The following is an 18,894-nucleotide window of genomic DNA, read 5'->3' as shown; positions in this document are numbered from 1 at the left end:
AGACGTAGCAAATAATATTCTGAAGTGTTACAGGAAAATAACTACTGGCTTTTCTAGGAAGAGCCTCTAGAGTCTATTCAAAATATAAACGTGACTGTGACTACAGATTTGATTGCGATTATATCAATATTTCCTAAAACGGTAGAAAAACAGGTTGTTCAGCTTCCAGGAACAAGATGTAGACTTATTCTATTCTTATACCTGAAGCTTGGCGTAGACTTGTATCTGCTGTAGTGTGGACAGATGTTAGCAAGGAGCAGCCTGTGACACGATAGGGATCAGTAAATCAATGCCATAAAGAGGGGAGGGGAGGAAGGCAGGCACAGGTGTGAGCGTTAAAATTCAGGGCAGGTGACAGCAGACTGATGAGTTTTGTTTACCAACCAGCCAGGTGTAGCACAAGCAGTTACTTGCAGACCTTTACATGTTGCAACACCAGTGTGGTTCAGTCCTAAGCGCAAGGCTGTCTTTGTTAAGCTGCGGTAAGGAGTCCAGCAGCATCAGCTGGGTTAAGGTTTTACTCTCTCAGTACCATTTGTCACGGGCAGGGTGCTTTTGTCTTTGTGAAAGGAACAAAGCCAAGGACCTAGGGCTCTGAACTGTGTGTGTTGATGTGACTTTGGCTCCCACAGGTGGATATCTGGTCTCTGGGGATCATGGTGATAGAGATGGTGGATGGAGAACCCCCCTATTTCAGTGATTCTCCAGTCCAGGCAATGAAGAGACTCCGTGACAGTCCTCCTCCCAAACTGAAAAACTTCCACAGGGTGAGCATAATGGCAAACACTTGTACACCTGATGATTATCATGGGAAAACATCCGTATTGGCTGTTCCCAGTAAAGCTGGCTGTGAATGTGATCTTGCTAGGACATGTTTCTTGGGGAACTTCTTTGGCCTGGGTGCCTCAGTGGATGCAAGCTGCTGCTGACAGCTAGTGGCTGCTTTGGGAAACAGCCCTGATAACGCTGGGTCACTTGGGCATAGGCATGGTCACGCAAGTCAAAGCTGCTTCAGGCAGACCCGACAGGTAATATCTTGCTGATGTCGATAGCATAGCTCATCTTCTAGGGAAGTAAACAGGAGGATCCTTGCTCTTGAGAGTTTCAGGCTTTCAGGACTGCAAAGACTGCATTATGGTCGGAGCAGGAGAGCTCAGCACAGGCAGTAGCCCATGGAGACACTGCAGCTATCTTGAAGATGAACTCAGCTTCATGGTTTCTTACGAAAAAGCAGCAGTGACATAAGGAATACAGTGATTACCTTTTAGTCGCCACTTAGAGCAGTCCTCCTTTCATTTCAGTCCAAGCCTCCAAGATCAGATAGCTTCTGCAGCATTCTGAGCTATCTGGCCTTTCCAATTAATCAGGCTATCTGCAGCTGCAAAAACTGAATTATTTAACAGAGTAGACTGCTGAACTAACAGCATACACTCAGACATCAACAGCTGCTCTTTCCTCTTTGCCTTTGCAACACTAATTACAATTTCAAGGTCACATTCTGGACCTGGTGCCTGCACTCCTTAGGCGGTGTAAAGCCGGTTCTGGTCCAGACTGCGCACCTTGCTTGGTGACACGACCCTACCTGTGAAAGGCAGAGTCACTTATAGGCTTGCTCTGCTCCACTTTCTGCTGGAAACCAGTTTGCTTCCCAGGAGATCTCTGGATTGCCAGGCTGCTGGCCATCCTCCCCTGTCTCCCTGCTGCTTGCGTGGAGCTCAGCACCAGCTGTGGATCCAGCCCTCCATCCCGATCATGGTTAATGGGTCACCATGGGCAATTGCTGTAGGACTGGGTGCCACAGGTTAAATGGCCACTGCCTGGGATAATCTCTGCTGCCTTCCTAAAACATAGGTAGATCTATTGACAGAGTGATAAAGGCTGGATCCTGGCACTCACACCCAGCTGTGTTGTGCCTTCTCCCTCTAGCAATCACAATGAAGTTGTTCAAAGTGCTCATGAAATAGGCAGTAGCTCAGTGTTGAACAGTATTTCATGATTCTGTGATCTACTTTTAAGTTAACCAGAGCTGGGAAAATGCCCCCAGTCTAAAATGGATGTAATTAGCAGCATTAAAATAAATAAATATATGCCAAGTTCATTTTTTATTCAGTTTTAATGATGCAGAGGATTACCACCAGCAAGAGATGTGCAATGCCTTGAAGTGGTTCTTGGGTCTGGCTACTCAACAGGCTTTACACATCTTCCAAAGGACAAACCTGCTGAGGTCACTTAGCTTTCTGTTACACGGTTCTGCAGTCTCTTCATCTTCTTGTACCACCACCATCAGGTTTCCAGACTCTCAAAACCTATTTGGCAATCCAATTTAACTACTTCTTCCATGATCTGTGGCCAGTAAAAGAATGAATTGATCAACCCTTCATGCTCAATGATGTGCCTTGGGTAGCAGGAATTCTGTTGAATTTTTAAGCTGAAATGCAGAAAAGATTGAATAACAAAAATAACTTAGATGGAAGGACGCGGCAGGCAGTCTTGTCTTAATCTACTGTGCCCCGTTAAAAAGAAAACAACCTGTGTAAATGTGACAGAAAGGTATTGCTGCAGCACAAAAAGCATCCTGTCTCCTGTTGCATTTCTGTGCCGAAACAGGGTTACAGAGCTGAAATTACAGGATCGTTGTTAAGCAAACCTGCCTCAGCAGCCTGTGGGTGCATGAGCTGTTGCCTGGTTCCTTTGTGGGACTGACTTGGTTGGTTGCTTTTTCACAGACCTCCCCAGTTCTGAGAGACTTCTTGGAAAGGATGTTGACACGGGATCCACTAGAAAGAGCAACGGCACAAGAACTCCTGGATCACCCCTTTTTGCTCCAGACAGGACTTCCAGAGTGCCTGGTCCCCCTTATCCAACAATACAGAAAGCGTACCTCTACCTGCTGATTTTACATAAGGGGAAATGCTAGGAAAAAGTAATGTTTATTTAAATAAAAAAGAAAAAAAAAAAAAAAGAGACTGGGCAGTCTCGTCTTGCTAATGGTGCTTGGAACTTGTCAGCAATCATTTTAGAGGATGAATGTGAATACTGTCCTTGCATTCTCAGCCTCTTGTGGCTTTTCTTGCTGAAGACAATCAATACGTACTAGATCCAAATAAGACCAAGTATGTCTCAAGAACAAAGCAGGTGTCTCGTGGCTTGTGGATGGCTTCTTCTGAAGAATGGCATTTTAAAATGGAGTTTGAAGTTGCGTATCTGAATGTCTGCAAGTTCCTGCAAACCTTGGCTGCTGACTACTGAACTGGAACAATATTTCCCAATTAGAAATGTGATCTTCGTTTCCTTAGTTGTACACTGGAGTCTTGAGCTGACTCGGATGTATGGTTTTGGGATACAGACCCCCTTAAACTCTCAAACAATGCACAAAGACTTGACAATTTTTTTCTTTGAGACTTTTTCACAGATGATTTTAATTTCCTTTGTTTAAATGTGGACTTAGAAAACTGTACATATTTTCCAAGGGAGCAGGTGTGATATGTATATATTTGTTTCTAAATGGCTCTCTGGCACCACCATGCTTCACTTTCACTGAAGAATATGTATGGTTTAGTGGTCAATCTTGAATCCATTTCATGATCTTAAGCTTTTGGAGGGGGAATCCCTTGGATGCAGACTCTGTGAAGATGGGTGTTCTTGCTACCAGGATCTCACGGTTGAAAATTCACAACACTCAACACCTCCAGTGCTGGTGGGAATGGAGAGGCTGAGAGCTGGCTCCTGCACTGGGTTTCCAGGCACCTTTCTTTCCACGTCTTTTCTCCCAAGAGAGGCTGAGAAGTGCTGCCCTGGGACGATTGTTGGGCAGCCATGGGGGATGCTCTAGGAGACTGAATGAAAAGGTTTCAGCCATCCTGCATACCCCAGGAGAGATTTTTGTGTTCGTGTGAGGTGGTGTGTTGAGCCTTGGTCTCCCCTGCTTGCTACTGCAGAACATGGGGAGAAGGGAAACTTTTGATGTATGTTTTGTTATCGGTAATGCCCTATCCCACCATCCCTTCGCTGATACGTTTGGAAGGTTACTGGTTGTCTAAACAGCTCTTTCAGTTATTATTTTAAAATAGATTTAGATATTTTGTATGATACACTTTCTGATCGGTGAGATAGTCAAGGTAATTGGACTCTAGGTCAGGCTGTAACGTTGTACAGTAATGGTGTGTATTGTTGTGAGGTCTCAAGAATATAATCTTACATGTGGAACTGGGATCCTGTTTTGAAACTCCAGATACAAATTTATAGGAATTTAAGTTATTCTTGGGACAGGCCTGCTGTCTCAGAACGAACCTCATGATTGCATTTTCCTCAGAAGATGTTAATAATCTCTGTCCTCTGCTATTTACTCCAGTTACAGATCCTGCTTCAAAATTGAAGCCACAGTCGATTACTTGAAGTAATTTGGGATGGAATTCATCTGCACTGATGCCAGCCATCAAACGATGGGCATCCAGTCTGTGAAGCACATAGGTTGGCTCTGTAGACCATGGTGCAAGGAGCACCTCAGAGGGTGATTCATCTCCATTCTCTCAGATACCTGCTGAAGGATGAAATTGCTGTCCCTCGAAACCGCTCTGCCTGTGGATGGCAGAGGGATCGTAGGTGGTTTGCCTGGACTGGGTGTTGATGAAGTTGGTTGAAATTAATTCATTTAGCTCTTCCTTAGCTGCACTGGAAAATTTTTGATGTAAAATGTTTCTGTATTCCAGATATACTGCTTTTTTTTATGCAAAAGAGCAGGGCTTTGAAAAGATTTATAATTTGAAACAAACGATCCTGCTCGTCTGTAGTTGTGAATCCTTTGCACTTGTGTTTTAAATTAAAGTAGATCTTGATTTATTCATAAGCCTGTTGCAGTGCTGAGATGCTTTAAAATATGTCTATAGTTCAGAGATGTAAGGGAAGTGTGAACCTTGAAGTCTGGTCTAACTTATCTGTTCTGTGGCTATGTGGCTTTTAAAACAAGAAGAGACTGCAGCAGAAGCCTGGATCCCGAAACAAACATTTCTTGGAGACAGGGATGACAGGTTTAACTTTTAGCACCGTTTTATGCTTTGGCCCAAGTCTGACTAAACACAGTGAGGGAAGGCCCCCTTGAAAGATTGCATTCAAGTATCTTATAAAATATTAAAAATTCATTACCATATTTGCGAAGAATGCACAAAGTATCCATCTTTCTGTCCAATATAGAATTAAATATCTGACTCTTGTGTTTCTCTCTTTACAGTTCGTGCATGGCATATCACCAATTAATTGCTCCATTACTTAGATGAGTGTGGTATCAAATATAAATCCAAAGGCAAACCTAGATCAGTTAAAAGATTGAAGCTTTGTCTCCAGGGCCAACAGCTCCTTCCCCAAGAAGCAGGCAGCCAGGCAGGAGAATTATGATAAACAGAGCAGGTTTGTAATTTGCATTGCAGTAGCGTTCAGGAGCGAGATTTCTTGTATGCTAAGCGATACCGAAGTATTAACAAACTGTAGCCTCTTCTCTGAAGAGCTCGTAGGCTACGCGGCGGGTAATTATGCTCTGAGATGTTGTTTTCTCTGATTATCTTTTCATATATACTTTCAACAAGGCTATGCTTATGTCTCAGGGTTTTCTGTTGTTTTGTGTCATGTTTCACCTGAATCCTTCCCTTTTTATTTTTCCGTCCTGTCAGCCTTGTGAGGATCGAGCGCTTTCCGTGCTGCCGCAGCCCTGGCAATCAGCATACAGTAGGCCTTTGAAGCTGGCAGGCTGAATTTATATGAACAATTTGCTGAATCAGATGGGGAGTCCGTGGCTGCTGTCATCTCCCAGCTGTATTTGTTCTTATATGACGGTTCCTGTCCCCCTCCAAGAAGGCTCTGTGCTATCGAATGCAGTAGCTTATTATCTCATTTATTTCAGAGCGGGACAAATCCTTCTCTAGAGGCCCCTGTCTTTTAACCGGTGTTTACAGAAGGAACCTGGCTCAAAAAACCCCAGCTTTTAAAGTGGTTCAGTCTGGTGAGAAGAATCCTCCGCTTTCTGGAGAAAGCATCTTGCTGTGCCCTAGGTCCTAGTTTCTACATGGGGATAATAACAGTAAATGTTGACCGTGTGGGGCAGGGAGAGTGTCTCTAAAATACAGCAGCTACTGTGCAGCAACTCCTTCTGCAGTAGTGACGGTCATGCTGGCACCAGATCTGTGTTGCGGAGGTAGAAGATAGTTCCGGATCAATCAGTACAAACTGAGCCTGAACTGCAGCTCCCAGCTGTGTATTTATGTTTGTAGGAGTATCTAGAGCAGCTTGCAGTATGCAGAGCGGCCACTAAATATTTGAAGGCAAAGTTTCCTGTAATTGCAGGAAAGGGAGTGTAGAGACCTGCCTGTATGCACTGCCTGTTCTTCAGCTGAATGCGGGGGCATCGTAGTTGTGCCCACTGGAGGGAGATGAGTTACTGTGGCCATCTTCGCCCCCTTTGCAAGCAAGACATTTGTTTGGAGCTATGAAGAGACATCAAAGGCTTCCAAGTCCCTGACTGCCTAGGGAATGATGATAGGAATAAAGCAAAAGCAACCAGTTACACGCATTTTCTGGCTATTTGCTTCTCGATGTTTGGTTGACAGCATCATATTCGCAGGGATCTGCGTCTGTTTGTTACAGCAAACTGATTTGCTTTAGAAATGACCTTCAGGCTTTTACTTGTGTCTGTAAAGCAGTCTGGCAACGTGAAGGACTTGATGATGACCAAGGTGCTAATAGCAAGCCAGCCTGCTTTCCCACTTCCCCACCACCAGCAGTTCCCACGGGGTAGTGAAGAGATAGCAAGGGGAAGCTTTCCTCTGGGTTGGGCTTCTCAGCTGAAAGTGTGTGCCATGTTAGCCTGCTAGAAGTTGTTTTTTTCCCCTCTTTTCTTCCTAAATGTCAGTGCTGAATTCTCATTAGGAAAGCTGCCCATGAATTGTTGGCCAAGAGATGAGTTCGACTGCCGTGTCCTTTGTTAGTAATGCTCTTGTTTTAGAGGCTCCCCGTGCCAACCCTTCAGGTATTGTGTCTTGCGTTTGTGTCCCTTGTTGTGGTTGGAGGCCTCCTTTGCTGAGGGGTCCCTGTTATTTTTAAGAATATAGTACAAAGTTCGGGCTCATGAAAATAAGTATTTTGGGTAAGAATTTGGTGGTAGAATGAGATTTAGAAGAGAGATTGGTAGAGATAGATTTATGCCACATAAAAGATGAAAACATGGAAAGAATCTAAGATTGTGCCTAAATGTGCTGCTTTTCAGTGTCTGACCAGGCACTGCTGTTGTCTTAATTACCCCTGAATTTTTGTTTCTGTATGTAACGGCCTCATTACAGAGACCTATCTGATCCACCCACTGTATCACCACTGTAGGGTCAGCAAGTACCCTATGGTAAGCAAAGCCACAGGCAGGGCTGCACAGCAGCATGAAGAAGTCTTCAATGATGTTTGGGTTCTGTGGGAAGAAATAGTGCTGGAAAATCAGAAGGTGGCATTTCTCCTCGAGTACGTAAGTAACCAAATACTGACGAGACTCTATGAGCCGTCATGCTGCTGGAGGGACGTCAGAATTCTTCATGTGTTGTGTGAAACCTCTACAATAGTGTTTGTTTTAGTGAATTTATTTACTTGTGTCCATTTCTCATCTTCCAGAAATTTCCAGAAAGTTTTGTGTAGAGACAGCTTTCTGGGCAGAGGAGCATTGGCACGCCTGGCCTCTGAGGCATGAAGACTGTTTTACTTCAGGGGGGAAAAGTGATGATGCAGAATGTGGTCTGTGCTTCATCTGAGACGTGGCTTTGCTTACAGTTAGTGATTCTTCCATATACACTCTGAAAAGTATGATTAGAAGATATTTTTTTAGCGCTAAGGTACAATCCGCTTAAAACATTTCACCTGTTTCTCGTGAATTTCTGCATAACTCGCTTGGTAAAGCTGTGCCAGTGCTTTGTTTAGTAACAGAAGGGTTGCACAACAGAAACTGTGATGTGGTGTAAGGGTACGAGTCATCAAGTTGCGTTTTCTTCCTCAGGCTCCCAGCATCAGAGGGTATTAATAAAATGAATCCAAACTGCTGAAGTTCAGTTTTCTTACATCTGTCTCATAGCGTAGCTGGGCTATGGTTGTTTTTTGAAATGTCCACGCCTTTAAAAACACCTCATGAAGCGCGTTTTACTCTGGCGTTGTTTCCACCCTTGTTTTGGCCAGTTTGTGTCATTCGAGCGCTGCCAGAGCACTGATGTTCTGCTTGGAGATGATGGCAGAAAGAGCTTAAAAGGTTAGAAGAGTGAGAGTGCTGGGTTCAGCCTGCTGTATTGACCTCAAAGCGCCCCCAGGCAGTGTGAGAGCCCTCGCCGAAGGGTGTTGCTGGAGAGCTGGCATGGCATGGCGCAGTAACAGAGGTCTCTAGGTTGGGGAACCAAGCAACTGGGGAATGCCGACAGGCAGCGCTGGGAGCATTGGTGCAGGCTGGAGGGACGGGGCTGGAGCGGCGGCATCCCTCGCTGCTGCGGTGGGGGGCAGCCTCTGGAGTGAGACTGAACCTCCCGACCTGGCTTGGGGTATTGGTCCTGTGCTGTGTGGTGGGAGGGAGCGAGTGCGTCCTTCCCCTCCTCACTGCAGGGCCATTAGGGCTGTCCCTGCCCCTGTGAAACACGTTCTTTGGGTGGTGTCAGGGGACGAGGACTGAAAACCTGCACTGGCTCAGGCCCTGCTGTTCTGCCCTGGCTTTGGGTGTCTGTTATGGGTTTATTCTGTTGGGTTCATTCACTGCAGGGGTTTGAAGGAAAGAGTAACCCCTGGTGCTTCGGCAGCGTGCATGGAGAGGGGCTGCCCCACGTCCACCTTTTTGTCTGCTCTGAGCCAGGCATCAGAGTTCCCTCCAGAGAGAGATGGGATGAATTCTCCTTTAAAATAAACCCTAAAATTGGAGGGGGTTTGGGTGGCCAGGATGGAGTGGGTGGCTGAAGCTGGTGGCAAGCCCTGGGTTAGCCAGCAGGAGAGCTGCCTCTGCTGTGCTGGGCGCTGTGAGCGTGGCAGAAGGGTGGGATAAGCATCAGGCAGCTCGGTGTGCGCCCAGCAGCGTGTGCCACGTAACGGCGCGCAGAGCAGGTGGTGGCTGTTGTGCCCCTGGAAACGCAGCTCAGAGCAGCTGCTGGTATCAGCAGCCTCGAGCTGTAAACGGTGAGCGTTGCGGGGTTATATTTATGCTGATGGGAAGTTTGCATGTATTTAACCTCATTCCTTGGTTTTATCATATCCACGTACGGCAGGATCTAGGGGAGTAACCGCAGGCACCGTTCCACGTCACCCATGTCTGGGAATAACAGGTGCTCAGCAGGGCCAGTGCTTTTCTGGGTGGGTTTTTGGTGTGTTTCTCTGCAGTCGTTCCTTCTTCCCCGCTGCGAGGGCTGTGGCTCTGTGCTGTGCTCCCACCGGGAAAGCAGCCCTTCCCCTTGCGCTAATCCCATTTCTGACACCGTCCTTGATCTTGGTGCCAGCCCCGAGGCAGAAGGCAGGGGGTTAATGAACGTGGGCTCGATTTAGAACTGCCAATGCTGCCAGCTGGTTTAAGTCAAAATGTTAAACTGCTGCGGCTCTACCTTGCTGTCCTGTTTGCCATCGTTTTTTGAAGGCCCTCAGACTTCACAGGGTGAGAGACTTCAGGGATGGAGGCTGTTCTATAAACCAGTAACGCTGATCTGACTGGAGTAACGTTTTACCACTCCTGGAAGGGCAAAGGCAACTGCTCTCAGCTGAAGGAAATGGCTGCTAATAGCATATATCCAGCCGTAACATATGTTGTAGGTATGCTTTATATATATATAAAAAGCATGTAACAGCTCAGCTGTACCCATGGAGCCCAGCCACCACCAGCACGAGCTCAGGAGGGAGCGGAGCCCCCGCTGTGGTGCCCGGGTGTTGCTTGGCCAGAGTTCTGGGACTCAGCTGCTGCCCACGGCACAAGGCGCCCTGTGTGGGTCCAGCCCCCCTGGGGGTCTCCTGCCGGTGGTGAGAGCGGCCAGGGGCCGTGCTGTGAGCGTGTGGGGGGCCAGCGCGGCTGTGGGGTGGGACAGAGCCAGCTCCAGCGCCTCTGTGAAGGGCCTGTCTGTCTCTGGCCAGCCCCTGTGCCGCTCTGAGCCAGCGTGAGGAGTGTGAACTCACCAGAACCGCTTTGACTCCTGTTGCAGGGCTCTTCTGACCTGTGCTTGTGAGGAGGAGGAGGCGGCGATGGCAGCCACTATCTCAGAGTGAGGCAAGGTCGCCTGTAACGGCAGGGAGATCAGGAGGGGTATGTGGACTCCGAGTAATTTGCTTTGCTAGATTTGGTTATTAAGTACGATAAGGACTGGGATGAGCTAATGCACAGGAATGTGTGTAGAGGGTTATTATATTTAAAGAAATACTTCGCGGCATATTTAATAAATAAAGAAGTTGAATTTGAGAACGGTGAGCACAGATGGCAGAAACTCTGGGCACTGGATGTCTCTATTAACATGTGCGGACACTGGGCAACATTTGGGACTTGCTCCCATACCCACTAACTGCAATTAAAAACCAGAAGGTGAGCCAAGTTTTTAAGAAATTTGATGTTTTATTTTTTAGAAAATAAATAAGTCAGAAATTTACAATACATAATTCCAGTAATATGTTAACACCATAGGGGAGGCATGGGCTCTTCTTGGCTGTCAGACCAGGCTTGGAACGTTTTGTCTCTCATACCTACTTGAGTTGTTGGGGTTTTTTAATATAGCAGCACTTCATAATGCGTTTATCCTTGCAGTTTCTAGGTGTAACTGTTATCCTGTAGCAACCACAGCGTGCTGTAGGTTTGCTGTGACTGTGTTTGCTTTTCCAGAAAAGACAGAAACCTGAAGAACCAGTTGAGGGGTAAGCGGGGACTTTGTTACATCACACTGCAGTGTGGCACTTAAAATTTTGGGGAGACTGTTGCTGCAGTCAGGAACACATCTCTTCTGGTACTGTCTCAAATCAAGGGTAAAGATTTTAGTAACAAGAGGATGGAAAAAGCTCCTATTTTAGACCATGGTCTCACCTGTCTCTTCTATGGCTGGGTTTAAGGACACTCAACCTTTGCGGTGCTCTAAGGTACCAGTAAAAGGAGGTTTGAACAGCCAAAGAAATGTATCGTGGGCTTCATCAGCACAAGGTTCTCTAGGCTGTGCTGGTGCTAGGGCTGCAGCAGTCACAGATCTGCTCAGTGGCAGACTGAGGTTTGGGGGTCCCGTCCCCCCATTTCTCCTCAGCAATGTTTAGGGGGGTTGGTTTGGGTTTTTTTGTTTCCTTGAACAATCTGGAAGATTTGACCTACAGTATCTTATCTCTAGGATATGCATTTGTAGTAAAAAAGCTGCAGTTCCTATTCCCTTTTGTATCCTTCAGCATACCTTTTAATTAAATTGAAGTCCTGCTATTTACAGATGTATGCCTGGGCAGGGCTGACTCTGTTTTAGGGGGGCAGGGGTGCCAGGTCCGGTTGTGTGTGTGTGTCCTGCCCCCACCTGTGAGATCTGGTGACCACAAGCACCCCATTTCACAGGGTCCCCGTGACCTGGTGCAAGTATACTTTGGCAGGCCAGCCTCCAGTTCTCAGGCTAACATTATTTCAGGACGGGATATGTGGAAGGCCAGGATGTGGCTGATCTGTACTGAATTATTGCTGTTTCCTGCTTTTTTTAGGATCCATAAGCAAAGTCTGTCTTAAATGGTGCTCGGAAAAAGAGCTGGACCATATGTTACCAGGTCCTTCCTGCTGGATGAGTGAGAACTCGCTGTGTCAAAGCTGTTCAGTGCACAAGGTCATAAAGCAGGTGAGAGAAAGTATGTGAGGAGGCAGGGGGCACTGGTGCAAGTTCTGCATTCCCGAAAGAAGGCTCTGCTGTCCTGGAAAGTGGAAGGGTAAAGATGGCTTCAGGGGAACCTGCCCTTTGTCTGTGCAAGTCAAGACCAAGAAACTGGCAACGTGGACCGCCAAGTGTGTCCTGCTGGACGGGTCTCTTAGCGAAGCAGACAGCAGCCGGTACGTGCGAGGCTGAGAGAGCCTGGGGAGCATCCGCCCTTTGCAGTCACGGGCAGTTCTCATTCACAGTCAGGCTGTGCAATGGGATGGACCTGCTGCTCCTTACAGGTGTGCACGCTTCACGGGGAGGGGGAAGTGACTGAGGCTTTGAGGGAAGGTGTGTGCCAGCGCTCCTGCAAAGGGGGAGCAGACAGCAGGCAAAGCGTGTAGTCTTCCCCGCAAGGTCCTAGAGCAATTGGGTTTCCCCAGCAGCAAGGAACAGCTTCTACAGGGCACTGCTGAGCCCTGTTGCCATTAACTGAGATGGCAGCATATAAAAGCAGCTCCAGAGAACCGCTTTCTGCTGCTGGAATGGATAGTCAATGTGCTTTCTTATAAGCCATGCAGCTTCCTGTGTAACGGAAACTTACCGGCAGTGTAACTGGCTGGCTTTTTATGTGAGCAACAAAATTATTTTCAAACAGTTTAGAAATTTTGTTAACTGTTGTTATCCTAAGCCTATAACATGGAACTAATTTAGCTTCATGAGAAAAAGTTTCAGTGAAGTTCTAAAAATGTCAAATTGCTGTAGAGAACTCTGCAAGTGTTTTTGTGGTAGCTGGAACAAAGGATGAGGCTCTGACTCCTCATAGTTTGCCTTCTAATTGCCCAAGGAGTCTGCTCAAGACTTGCTGGGTCTTCATGAGATCCAGAGCTGAGAGCTTGCCTGAAGGCCTGTGAGAGTCAGAATCAGGAGTGAGAATCAGCCCCTGGGAATAAGGGAGGTTAGAAAGCAAGCAAGCTACACCGCTGGCAATGCACATTTCTGCGGGAGGAAATGCTGGTTTATGTTGTGTGGATACCAATGTACTCAAAACTGCCCTGGTCTGACGGGGGCTGTAAAAAGCCAACACTGGTTGTGCAAGGAAATGGTACGCTGACAGAAAATGGTATGAGGTTCATCAAACTGACCTTTCCTCCTATAAACAGAGGCTGCATCTACACTAGCAAGTAGTGTTGCCAGAAGGAACCGTGCTTTAGAGGGATGATGACAGTTTTTGCCGAGCACCTGCCGCCCACACATAGATGTCTTTCAGGAGGCTTTGTGCTGGGCGAGCTCCCAGTGGTTGGAGCACATTAGGTGGGCTGCTGCAGCGTCTCCCAGTTACATTTTGTTCAAAGGGACCTGGCTCTGAGACCACTCTCTGAAGAAGTGTATGTGACAACTGAGGAGGGAACTTACTCTAAAAACTTAAGTCTGAATCCAGACTAAAATATTAATGTAGGTGCTGCTGTGGATGCCAACAACTAGCTTGTCTTCAGCCGCAGGCCCTTACACACTGCTTAAATACCTTAGGTTGTGGAAGACAAAGAGAGCGAAGCACTCTCTGAAGGGTGATCTCTTCAGACTACTTCCGACACCTAGGATAATAAAGTAGTAAATTCCTGAAGGATTTCAGGAGTTGCCACAGTGCAAAGGGATGGCAGTAGTTTGTCAAGCTGGTCTTTCAGTATACACCTCCATGAGCCTTCCTTCCTGAAATGGAACAGTAAGTAGGGGAAGCGTCTCTCAGAATCTGCTTTCCTCGATCTCACCATCTGTTTCAGCTCCTGGGGGCTCAGGCATGGCTGTTGTAAGCCTTGACACCTCTGCCACTGGGATCTTTTCTTCTAGCTGTTCTGTAGAGCCTTGTCCTCCCTCAGGAATGCTCTGAACTGCTTGCTTCTGAGTCTCTGGCTCTCCAGAAAAGCCTGCTTTTGCATAGTTCTTCATCATACTCTGCACCTCCACAGCCAGACTTTTCAGTTTCTCCTCGTACTCTGCCAGTGCATCCTGCTGGAGCTGCAAACAGAGACCTCAAATCACTCTCCAAGCACTGAAGCTGAGCAGACATTAGTCTGAGCATGGTATAAAGACCTGCTCTGAGAGCGCCCGGTATGATGAGATGTTAGCGCTTCACAGTTGTGTTCTCAGCCCGAGATGAATGGTAGTGCTGGCACAGGGAGCGTAGGAGTGCTGCTCCTCTGATTTCTGTCTGTGTAGGCTCCTGCAGAACCACCTTCTAACTCATTCATTTTCCCAGCATACTGAGGAGTGGGTGGCTGAAGTGTATGTGCGTGTGTGTAGGATGAGTGTAGCGTCAATTACAGAACGTGCAAGGAAGCCTGATCCCCCACAGTGTTTGGGATTTATACTGTACTGAGGGACAGCACTGACCCCGAGATTAATTTCTGTGTTTACCTGGCTTTCTTTCTCCTTGATTCTTCTCAGATTATCTGCCTGCTTCTCTTCCAGTTTCTGCTGGCACCTGGCTGTCTTTTCTGTCATCTTTAAAAAGAAAAAAAATTAAGAAACCATTCAACTTGTCTCTCTCACTCTCTCCCCCCATAAGGGGGTGGGTTGCTGAAGGGTAAACATGAGACCCCTAGGGGCTCCCCCCTTCCGTACACCTTTGCACATCATGAAATAGGTGTGGGGTTACACTGTTAACTAGTTGTGCTTCAAAACAACCCCTGATTTAGAAATGAGAAGTATCCTGGACAGCTCTCTGCACTGCATCTCTGACCTGGGGCGAGCTCACTAGACCCTTACGGACCGGCGGCCTTTTAGCAAAGGTAGTAGCTGTCTTCAGCTGTGCTTTGGCTGTCTGAAGTACGTACTCAGAGCCCCCGATGCAGTAGCATTTTAACAGGATTTAAATACCTCAGAGAACTGACACTCTCTCTGTGAGACGTGCTGAGGATGTACCCAAGACACCCTCTTGCAGAAAACAGAGATGCTGTGGCAGACTGTCACAGAAGAACTTACCAGTTTGATTGTTTGCACCACTTCCTGAATGTGAGAGTTATTAATTTCTTTCTTCAACCTTTAAAGAAAGGAAATGTAAATAACCCTATAATTCATCTGTTATCTTTAGCAGTATTGATAAACAAGTTTTATATTAAGTGCCATACAGTAAGACAGGACTGCTAGTGCCCACACAGACAGGTGTGTTATGCTCTCCTAGCGTCCTCCCACACAGAGAGGTTGCTGTAATTTCAGGAAAGGCAAATAAAACACCATTCAAATTTGACTGAGAGATAAACCAAATAATTGGGTGCAAAATTCTATTTTTTTTCAGCTTAACAGACAGCAAAGGGACCTTGCTGTGAGCCGGAAGGAAAGGAGGCAGCATACGCTCTTCTGTACCCTTGAACATGTGAAGCTGTTGCAAACTGATTCGTGTCACGCAGTACTTGAATACACAGGCTCAGTAGCAGAATATTGTTTTTATAACAGTGAAGGGGAAGGCAGGTGGCAGCCATTATATACCCAAACACAACCTCTTAACCGAGAGGGCTGCTGGCACTGATTACACACAGATTCTAGAGAGGCTGGGGAAGACCTGCCTTTGATTCTAGGGCAGATAAACACCCAGGCACGATGGGAGGCAGCAGGTATTTCGAAGTGCTCTTAGCCTTCAGCTGAAGTGACTGGAAGGTGCCTGTCACTTCAGCAAGAAGCTTAGGTGTGGCGCAGGAGAGCCAAAGTGATGGGTGCGTGCCACAGGAAGGGTCGTCTTCAAGGTCCAATTTCTCTATCTGTATGCTCTCCCTCTGCATTCCACGAGCTCCTACTCCCAGCAGGGGCGGCAAGGGGCATTTCTAAGGCACTACTCCTCTCAGGCTATTCAGAAGTCCAGTAAGTGAAACCAATTTTGCTGACAGCTTTACACAAAAAAATTAAGCCTACAGCGAAAGCTCTGGAAGCCACCGTCAGCAGCAACTGCAGGAATGACGTTATCGCTGCAGCTAGGGAGCAGATGTTTGGCCTCACTGCATATGTGCCTGCGTACCGGAATGCAATGGAGCAAAAGCATTAAGCCGGGAGATGAGGGCAGGCCAGCACCCACCCCTTGACCCCTACAGCTCTGCCACTACTTGTTTGGGTCCTTCCAGAAGCTTCCCTGATGGTGACAGAGACTGGTGCAGCGCTGCTGCCTGCCTGGAGCAGGACAGCTAGCATTCTGCATAGACAGACCCAGTAACATCTACCCCGGTACCTCTCCTGAGCAGCCTTGTCACTCGTATTCCTCATCATGGTTTGGATCCGCTCCACTCTCTTTGCCTCAAGCTTCTTCTTAACGTCTTTAATATTGCTGTGGAGAGAAAAGAGTGCTGTGAGAGACAGGCCTGGTTACAAACTCCAGAGACTGAAATGGCCCTCCCACACCTGCTCTCTAGAGTGCTCTACTGTCTAGAAAAGCAAAGTTTGAGTGATTGAGCAGCAGAAAGCCCTAAGTCTTAAGAATATTTTAAGTCCTGTAACTTTTTTTTTTTTTTTAAAAAGGGAGTCATAACAAAGGGACAGAAGAAAACATGTTATATAATTATGCTATATTGTATACCTACATGGGGTTCCTCTGGGGCAGCACAAGACTTGCTGAAAGTACTTACGCTGCTAAATTACAAAAGGAGGAACTACATGTCTGTATGGCAGAGCTAAAAAGGAGACCTGAAACAAGCAGAAAGGTGGATAAACTCTGGGATGTGACTTGCAAAACAGAAACCATGAACACTTAAAAGGCATTTGATCAACCAGTAGGGAAGATTAAAAGAACAATCCACAGAAAACCTAAGACCTATGCCCCTGTCTGAAGCACATGTCACCATCAAAAATGCTAACTGCATGTCAGAAGGTCACGGACAGAGGAAGGTGCTTGTGTCAGGGCGTAAGAGGCTGCTGACACCACCAGCACCTCATCTTGCCCATCCATGGACAAAATGACTGACACAGGACAGCTGCTAAGGGGGACATAAGAACAGCCAGCAGGTTGCAGCCCATCGGTCTGGTGTCCTGCCTCCAGCAGTGGAAGGGAACACAGGCTTAAGAGAAGTGTAAGAAAGAGCAGGCGTAGGGTAATTTTTCCCTCCTTCACCTTCCCAGTTTCCAGTTTATCCTCCTGCCTCTATGCATTTATCTTCCATGAACGTCTCTCATACGTTGGAGTTTAGCTCTACTTTTGGACTTCACAGCTCCTTGCCGTGATAGGAAAAGAACTTAATTTATATGCTGTGTGACAGAAGTACGCCCTGAGAACTTCACTGGCTGCCCCACATTTCTCTTATGAGAAACAGTGAGTAATCACTTCTCTATTCTTCTTCTCCATACCATTCATGATTTTACATGTTTCTGTCACATCCCCCTCAATCATCTGTTCTCCAAGCTGAGTCCCATTTAATTTCTTTTGGTGCAGAAATTACTCCTCAATGCTGACTATCCTTGCCACCCCCTTCTTGCTCTTTCAAAGCTTTTTGCTCAAGATGGCATACTGAAAAGGTGACTGCACTGTGGAGACAGATCTAGTGGCGTAACGCTGACTTTGAATCTCTCTTTTCCCCCATAAAATTCTACAAATTCTATTTGCCACTTTGGCCACTGCAGAGTTGTGATTGATGAGCTGTTTGAGAGAAGCATCCACAGCAGCTGAAGATCTGAGTGACAATAGCTCACCCCTGTGTGCAGTTAACTTACGGTTAGTTTTTTTCCATTCACATTATTTTTTACTTACTCATACTGAATTTAACTGCCATTTTATTGACTGTTGCTCAAGATCTTTACACCCTTTTGGAGCTCCTCACAGCCAGCCTTAGATGTGACTGTACAAAATGACATCGTACTTATAGCAAACCATTACCTAGCTACTCAACCTGTTTTTCTTGGTCTTGTCTGAATATGCTGAATAGCTGAGAGAAAAAAAGAATCCATCTTGATGGAGGACACAAATAGAGGAAGTTTTGCCTGACTTGGAAACTAAAGGCTGACAGAGGATTTAATAGGAAGGAGGAATGAGTGAGGATTTAGCTTCAGGACAAAGTTACCGCAAGAACAAATGGATGAATGCCTGGCTAGAAATTGATGAATTGATTCTGCCAGTTTATTTAAGTACTGGAGCCAAGATGCTCAATTCACTTAAAAGACTGAGCTGATCAGTCCCTGGGAGGGATTATATGTGATGTACTGACTACAGCATGTAGAAATGACATCCAGTGACCAGCAGTCTTATTTCCTATCTCTCTGAATTAGTCAGTCCAGGCTGCTGTTGTGCCTCGTGGCAGGAATGCTGCTCTGGAGGTCACAAGACAAGAGCTGTCTTCCCACCACTGCCATCGTGTAACTGTGAGACCCTGTGTCACATGGCTGTGCCTCAGTTTCTCACCAGAGAAAAAGAAATGCTTCTCTTCCCCTGTATTCACTCCTTGTCTGTAGTACAGTGCTTTGAACTCTAGCAAGAAAGCTACCCCAGATAAGAGCTATGCATTATTACTTTGTTATTTAAATACTAAGTTTACCTTTCTGATGCCTCCTTCAGTGCCTTCAGCTCAGCTGTCTGCTTCTCTCTGGCAAGCTCTGTTATCTTGGTAACTTGCTGTTCAAGGGAAGAAAAGATGATCAAAACTAAAACGAAGATGAGACACAGCACACCATCCGTATCTGTGTCTCACAGCCAACCCATGAAGCTTTGTGCAGGCCCATGCACCACCACGACATGAGTTCAGATGTGCACACAAATCGCACCGTGCTGGTGGACTGGCTCCACCAGGGCTCCAAGGGCCCTGTGAGCCCTGTCACACACCTCTAGGTTATCTTTATGGACAGCTTCCTATCTCCTTGTGCAGGAGGTATCACCAGATTCACCGCACTTGTGGGAAGGTGGGAGTCAGCAGCAGAGCTTACCTTCTAAACAACAGAGACTAGCAGCAAGGGAATGGGCCTTCTCTCTTGTGGAAACAAAGTTCCATGAAAACTCCCGAGAGATGCGCCTCAGTGGTCAGGCCTGCCCGCACTGCTGCCCGCAGGGACAGCCTCAAAGGGACACCCTGGCTGCTGGGCTACGTGCTGCGCA

General features: G+C 46.8%; 2 protein-coding genes across 10 annotated transcripts in view; one reads left to right on the top strand and one right to left on the bottom strand.

Annotated features, from left to right (window-relative positions):
- Positions 1-10,013, top strand: part of LOC308070671 (serine/threonine-protein kinase PAK 6-like) — a 53,181-nt gene extending 43,168 nt beyond the window's left edge. For all 7 annotated transcript variants that reach the window (XM_080405029.1, XM_080405025.1, XM_080405028.1 and 4 more), the window contains 2 exons: positions 633-767; positions 2,727-10,013. In XM_080405029.1, the coding sequence (XP_080261155.1) occupies positions 633-767; positions 2,727-2,894 (303 nt within the window). In that variant the 3' untranslated portion in view covers positions 2,895-10,013. The remainder of the gene's footprint in view (positions 1-632; positions 768-2,726) is intronic.
- A 1,261-nt stretch (positions 10,014-11,274) lies between these two features.
- PLCB2 (phospholipase C beta 2) overlaps positions 11,275-18,894 on the bottom strand; it is a 47,423-nt gene continuing 39,803 nt past the window's right edge. For 2 of the 3 annotated variants that reach the window (XM_080405010.1, XM_080405011.1), the window contains 5 exons: positions 18,341-18,417; positions 16,051-16,146; positions 14,817-14,874; positions 14,250-14,336; positions 11,275-13,850 (listed from right to left, as the gene is read on the bottom strand). In XM_080405010.1, the coding sequence (XP_080261136.1) occupies positions 13,578-13,850; positions 14,250-14,336; positions 14,817-14,874; positions 16,051-16,146; positions 18,341-18,417 (591 nt within the window). In that variant the 3' untranslated portion in view covers positions 11,275-13,577. Of the gene's footprint in view, positions 13,851-14,249; positions 14,337-14,816; positions 14,875-16,050; positions 16,147-18,340; positions 18,418-18,894 lie in introns of those variants that run through there. The other variant, XR_013930800.1, reaches the window with a different exon arrangement.

Source organism: Falco punctatus (genome assembly GCF_963210335.1).
Source record: "Falco punctatus genome assembly, chromosome: 10".
Classification (NCBI taxonomy): Eukaryota; Metazoa; Chordata; class Aves; order Falconiformes; family Falconidae; genus Falco; species Falco punctatus.
The sequence above is the reverse complement of the archived record's forward strand: the minus strand, read 5'-3'. Positions and strand labels throughout refer to the sequence as shown.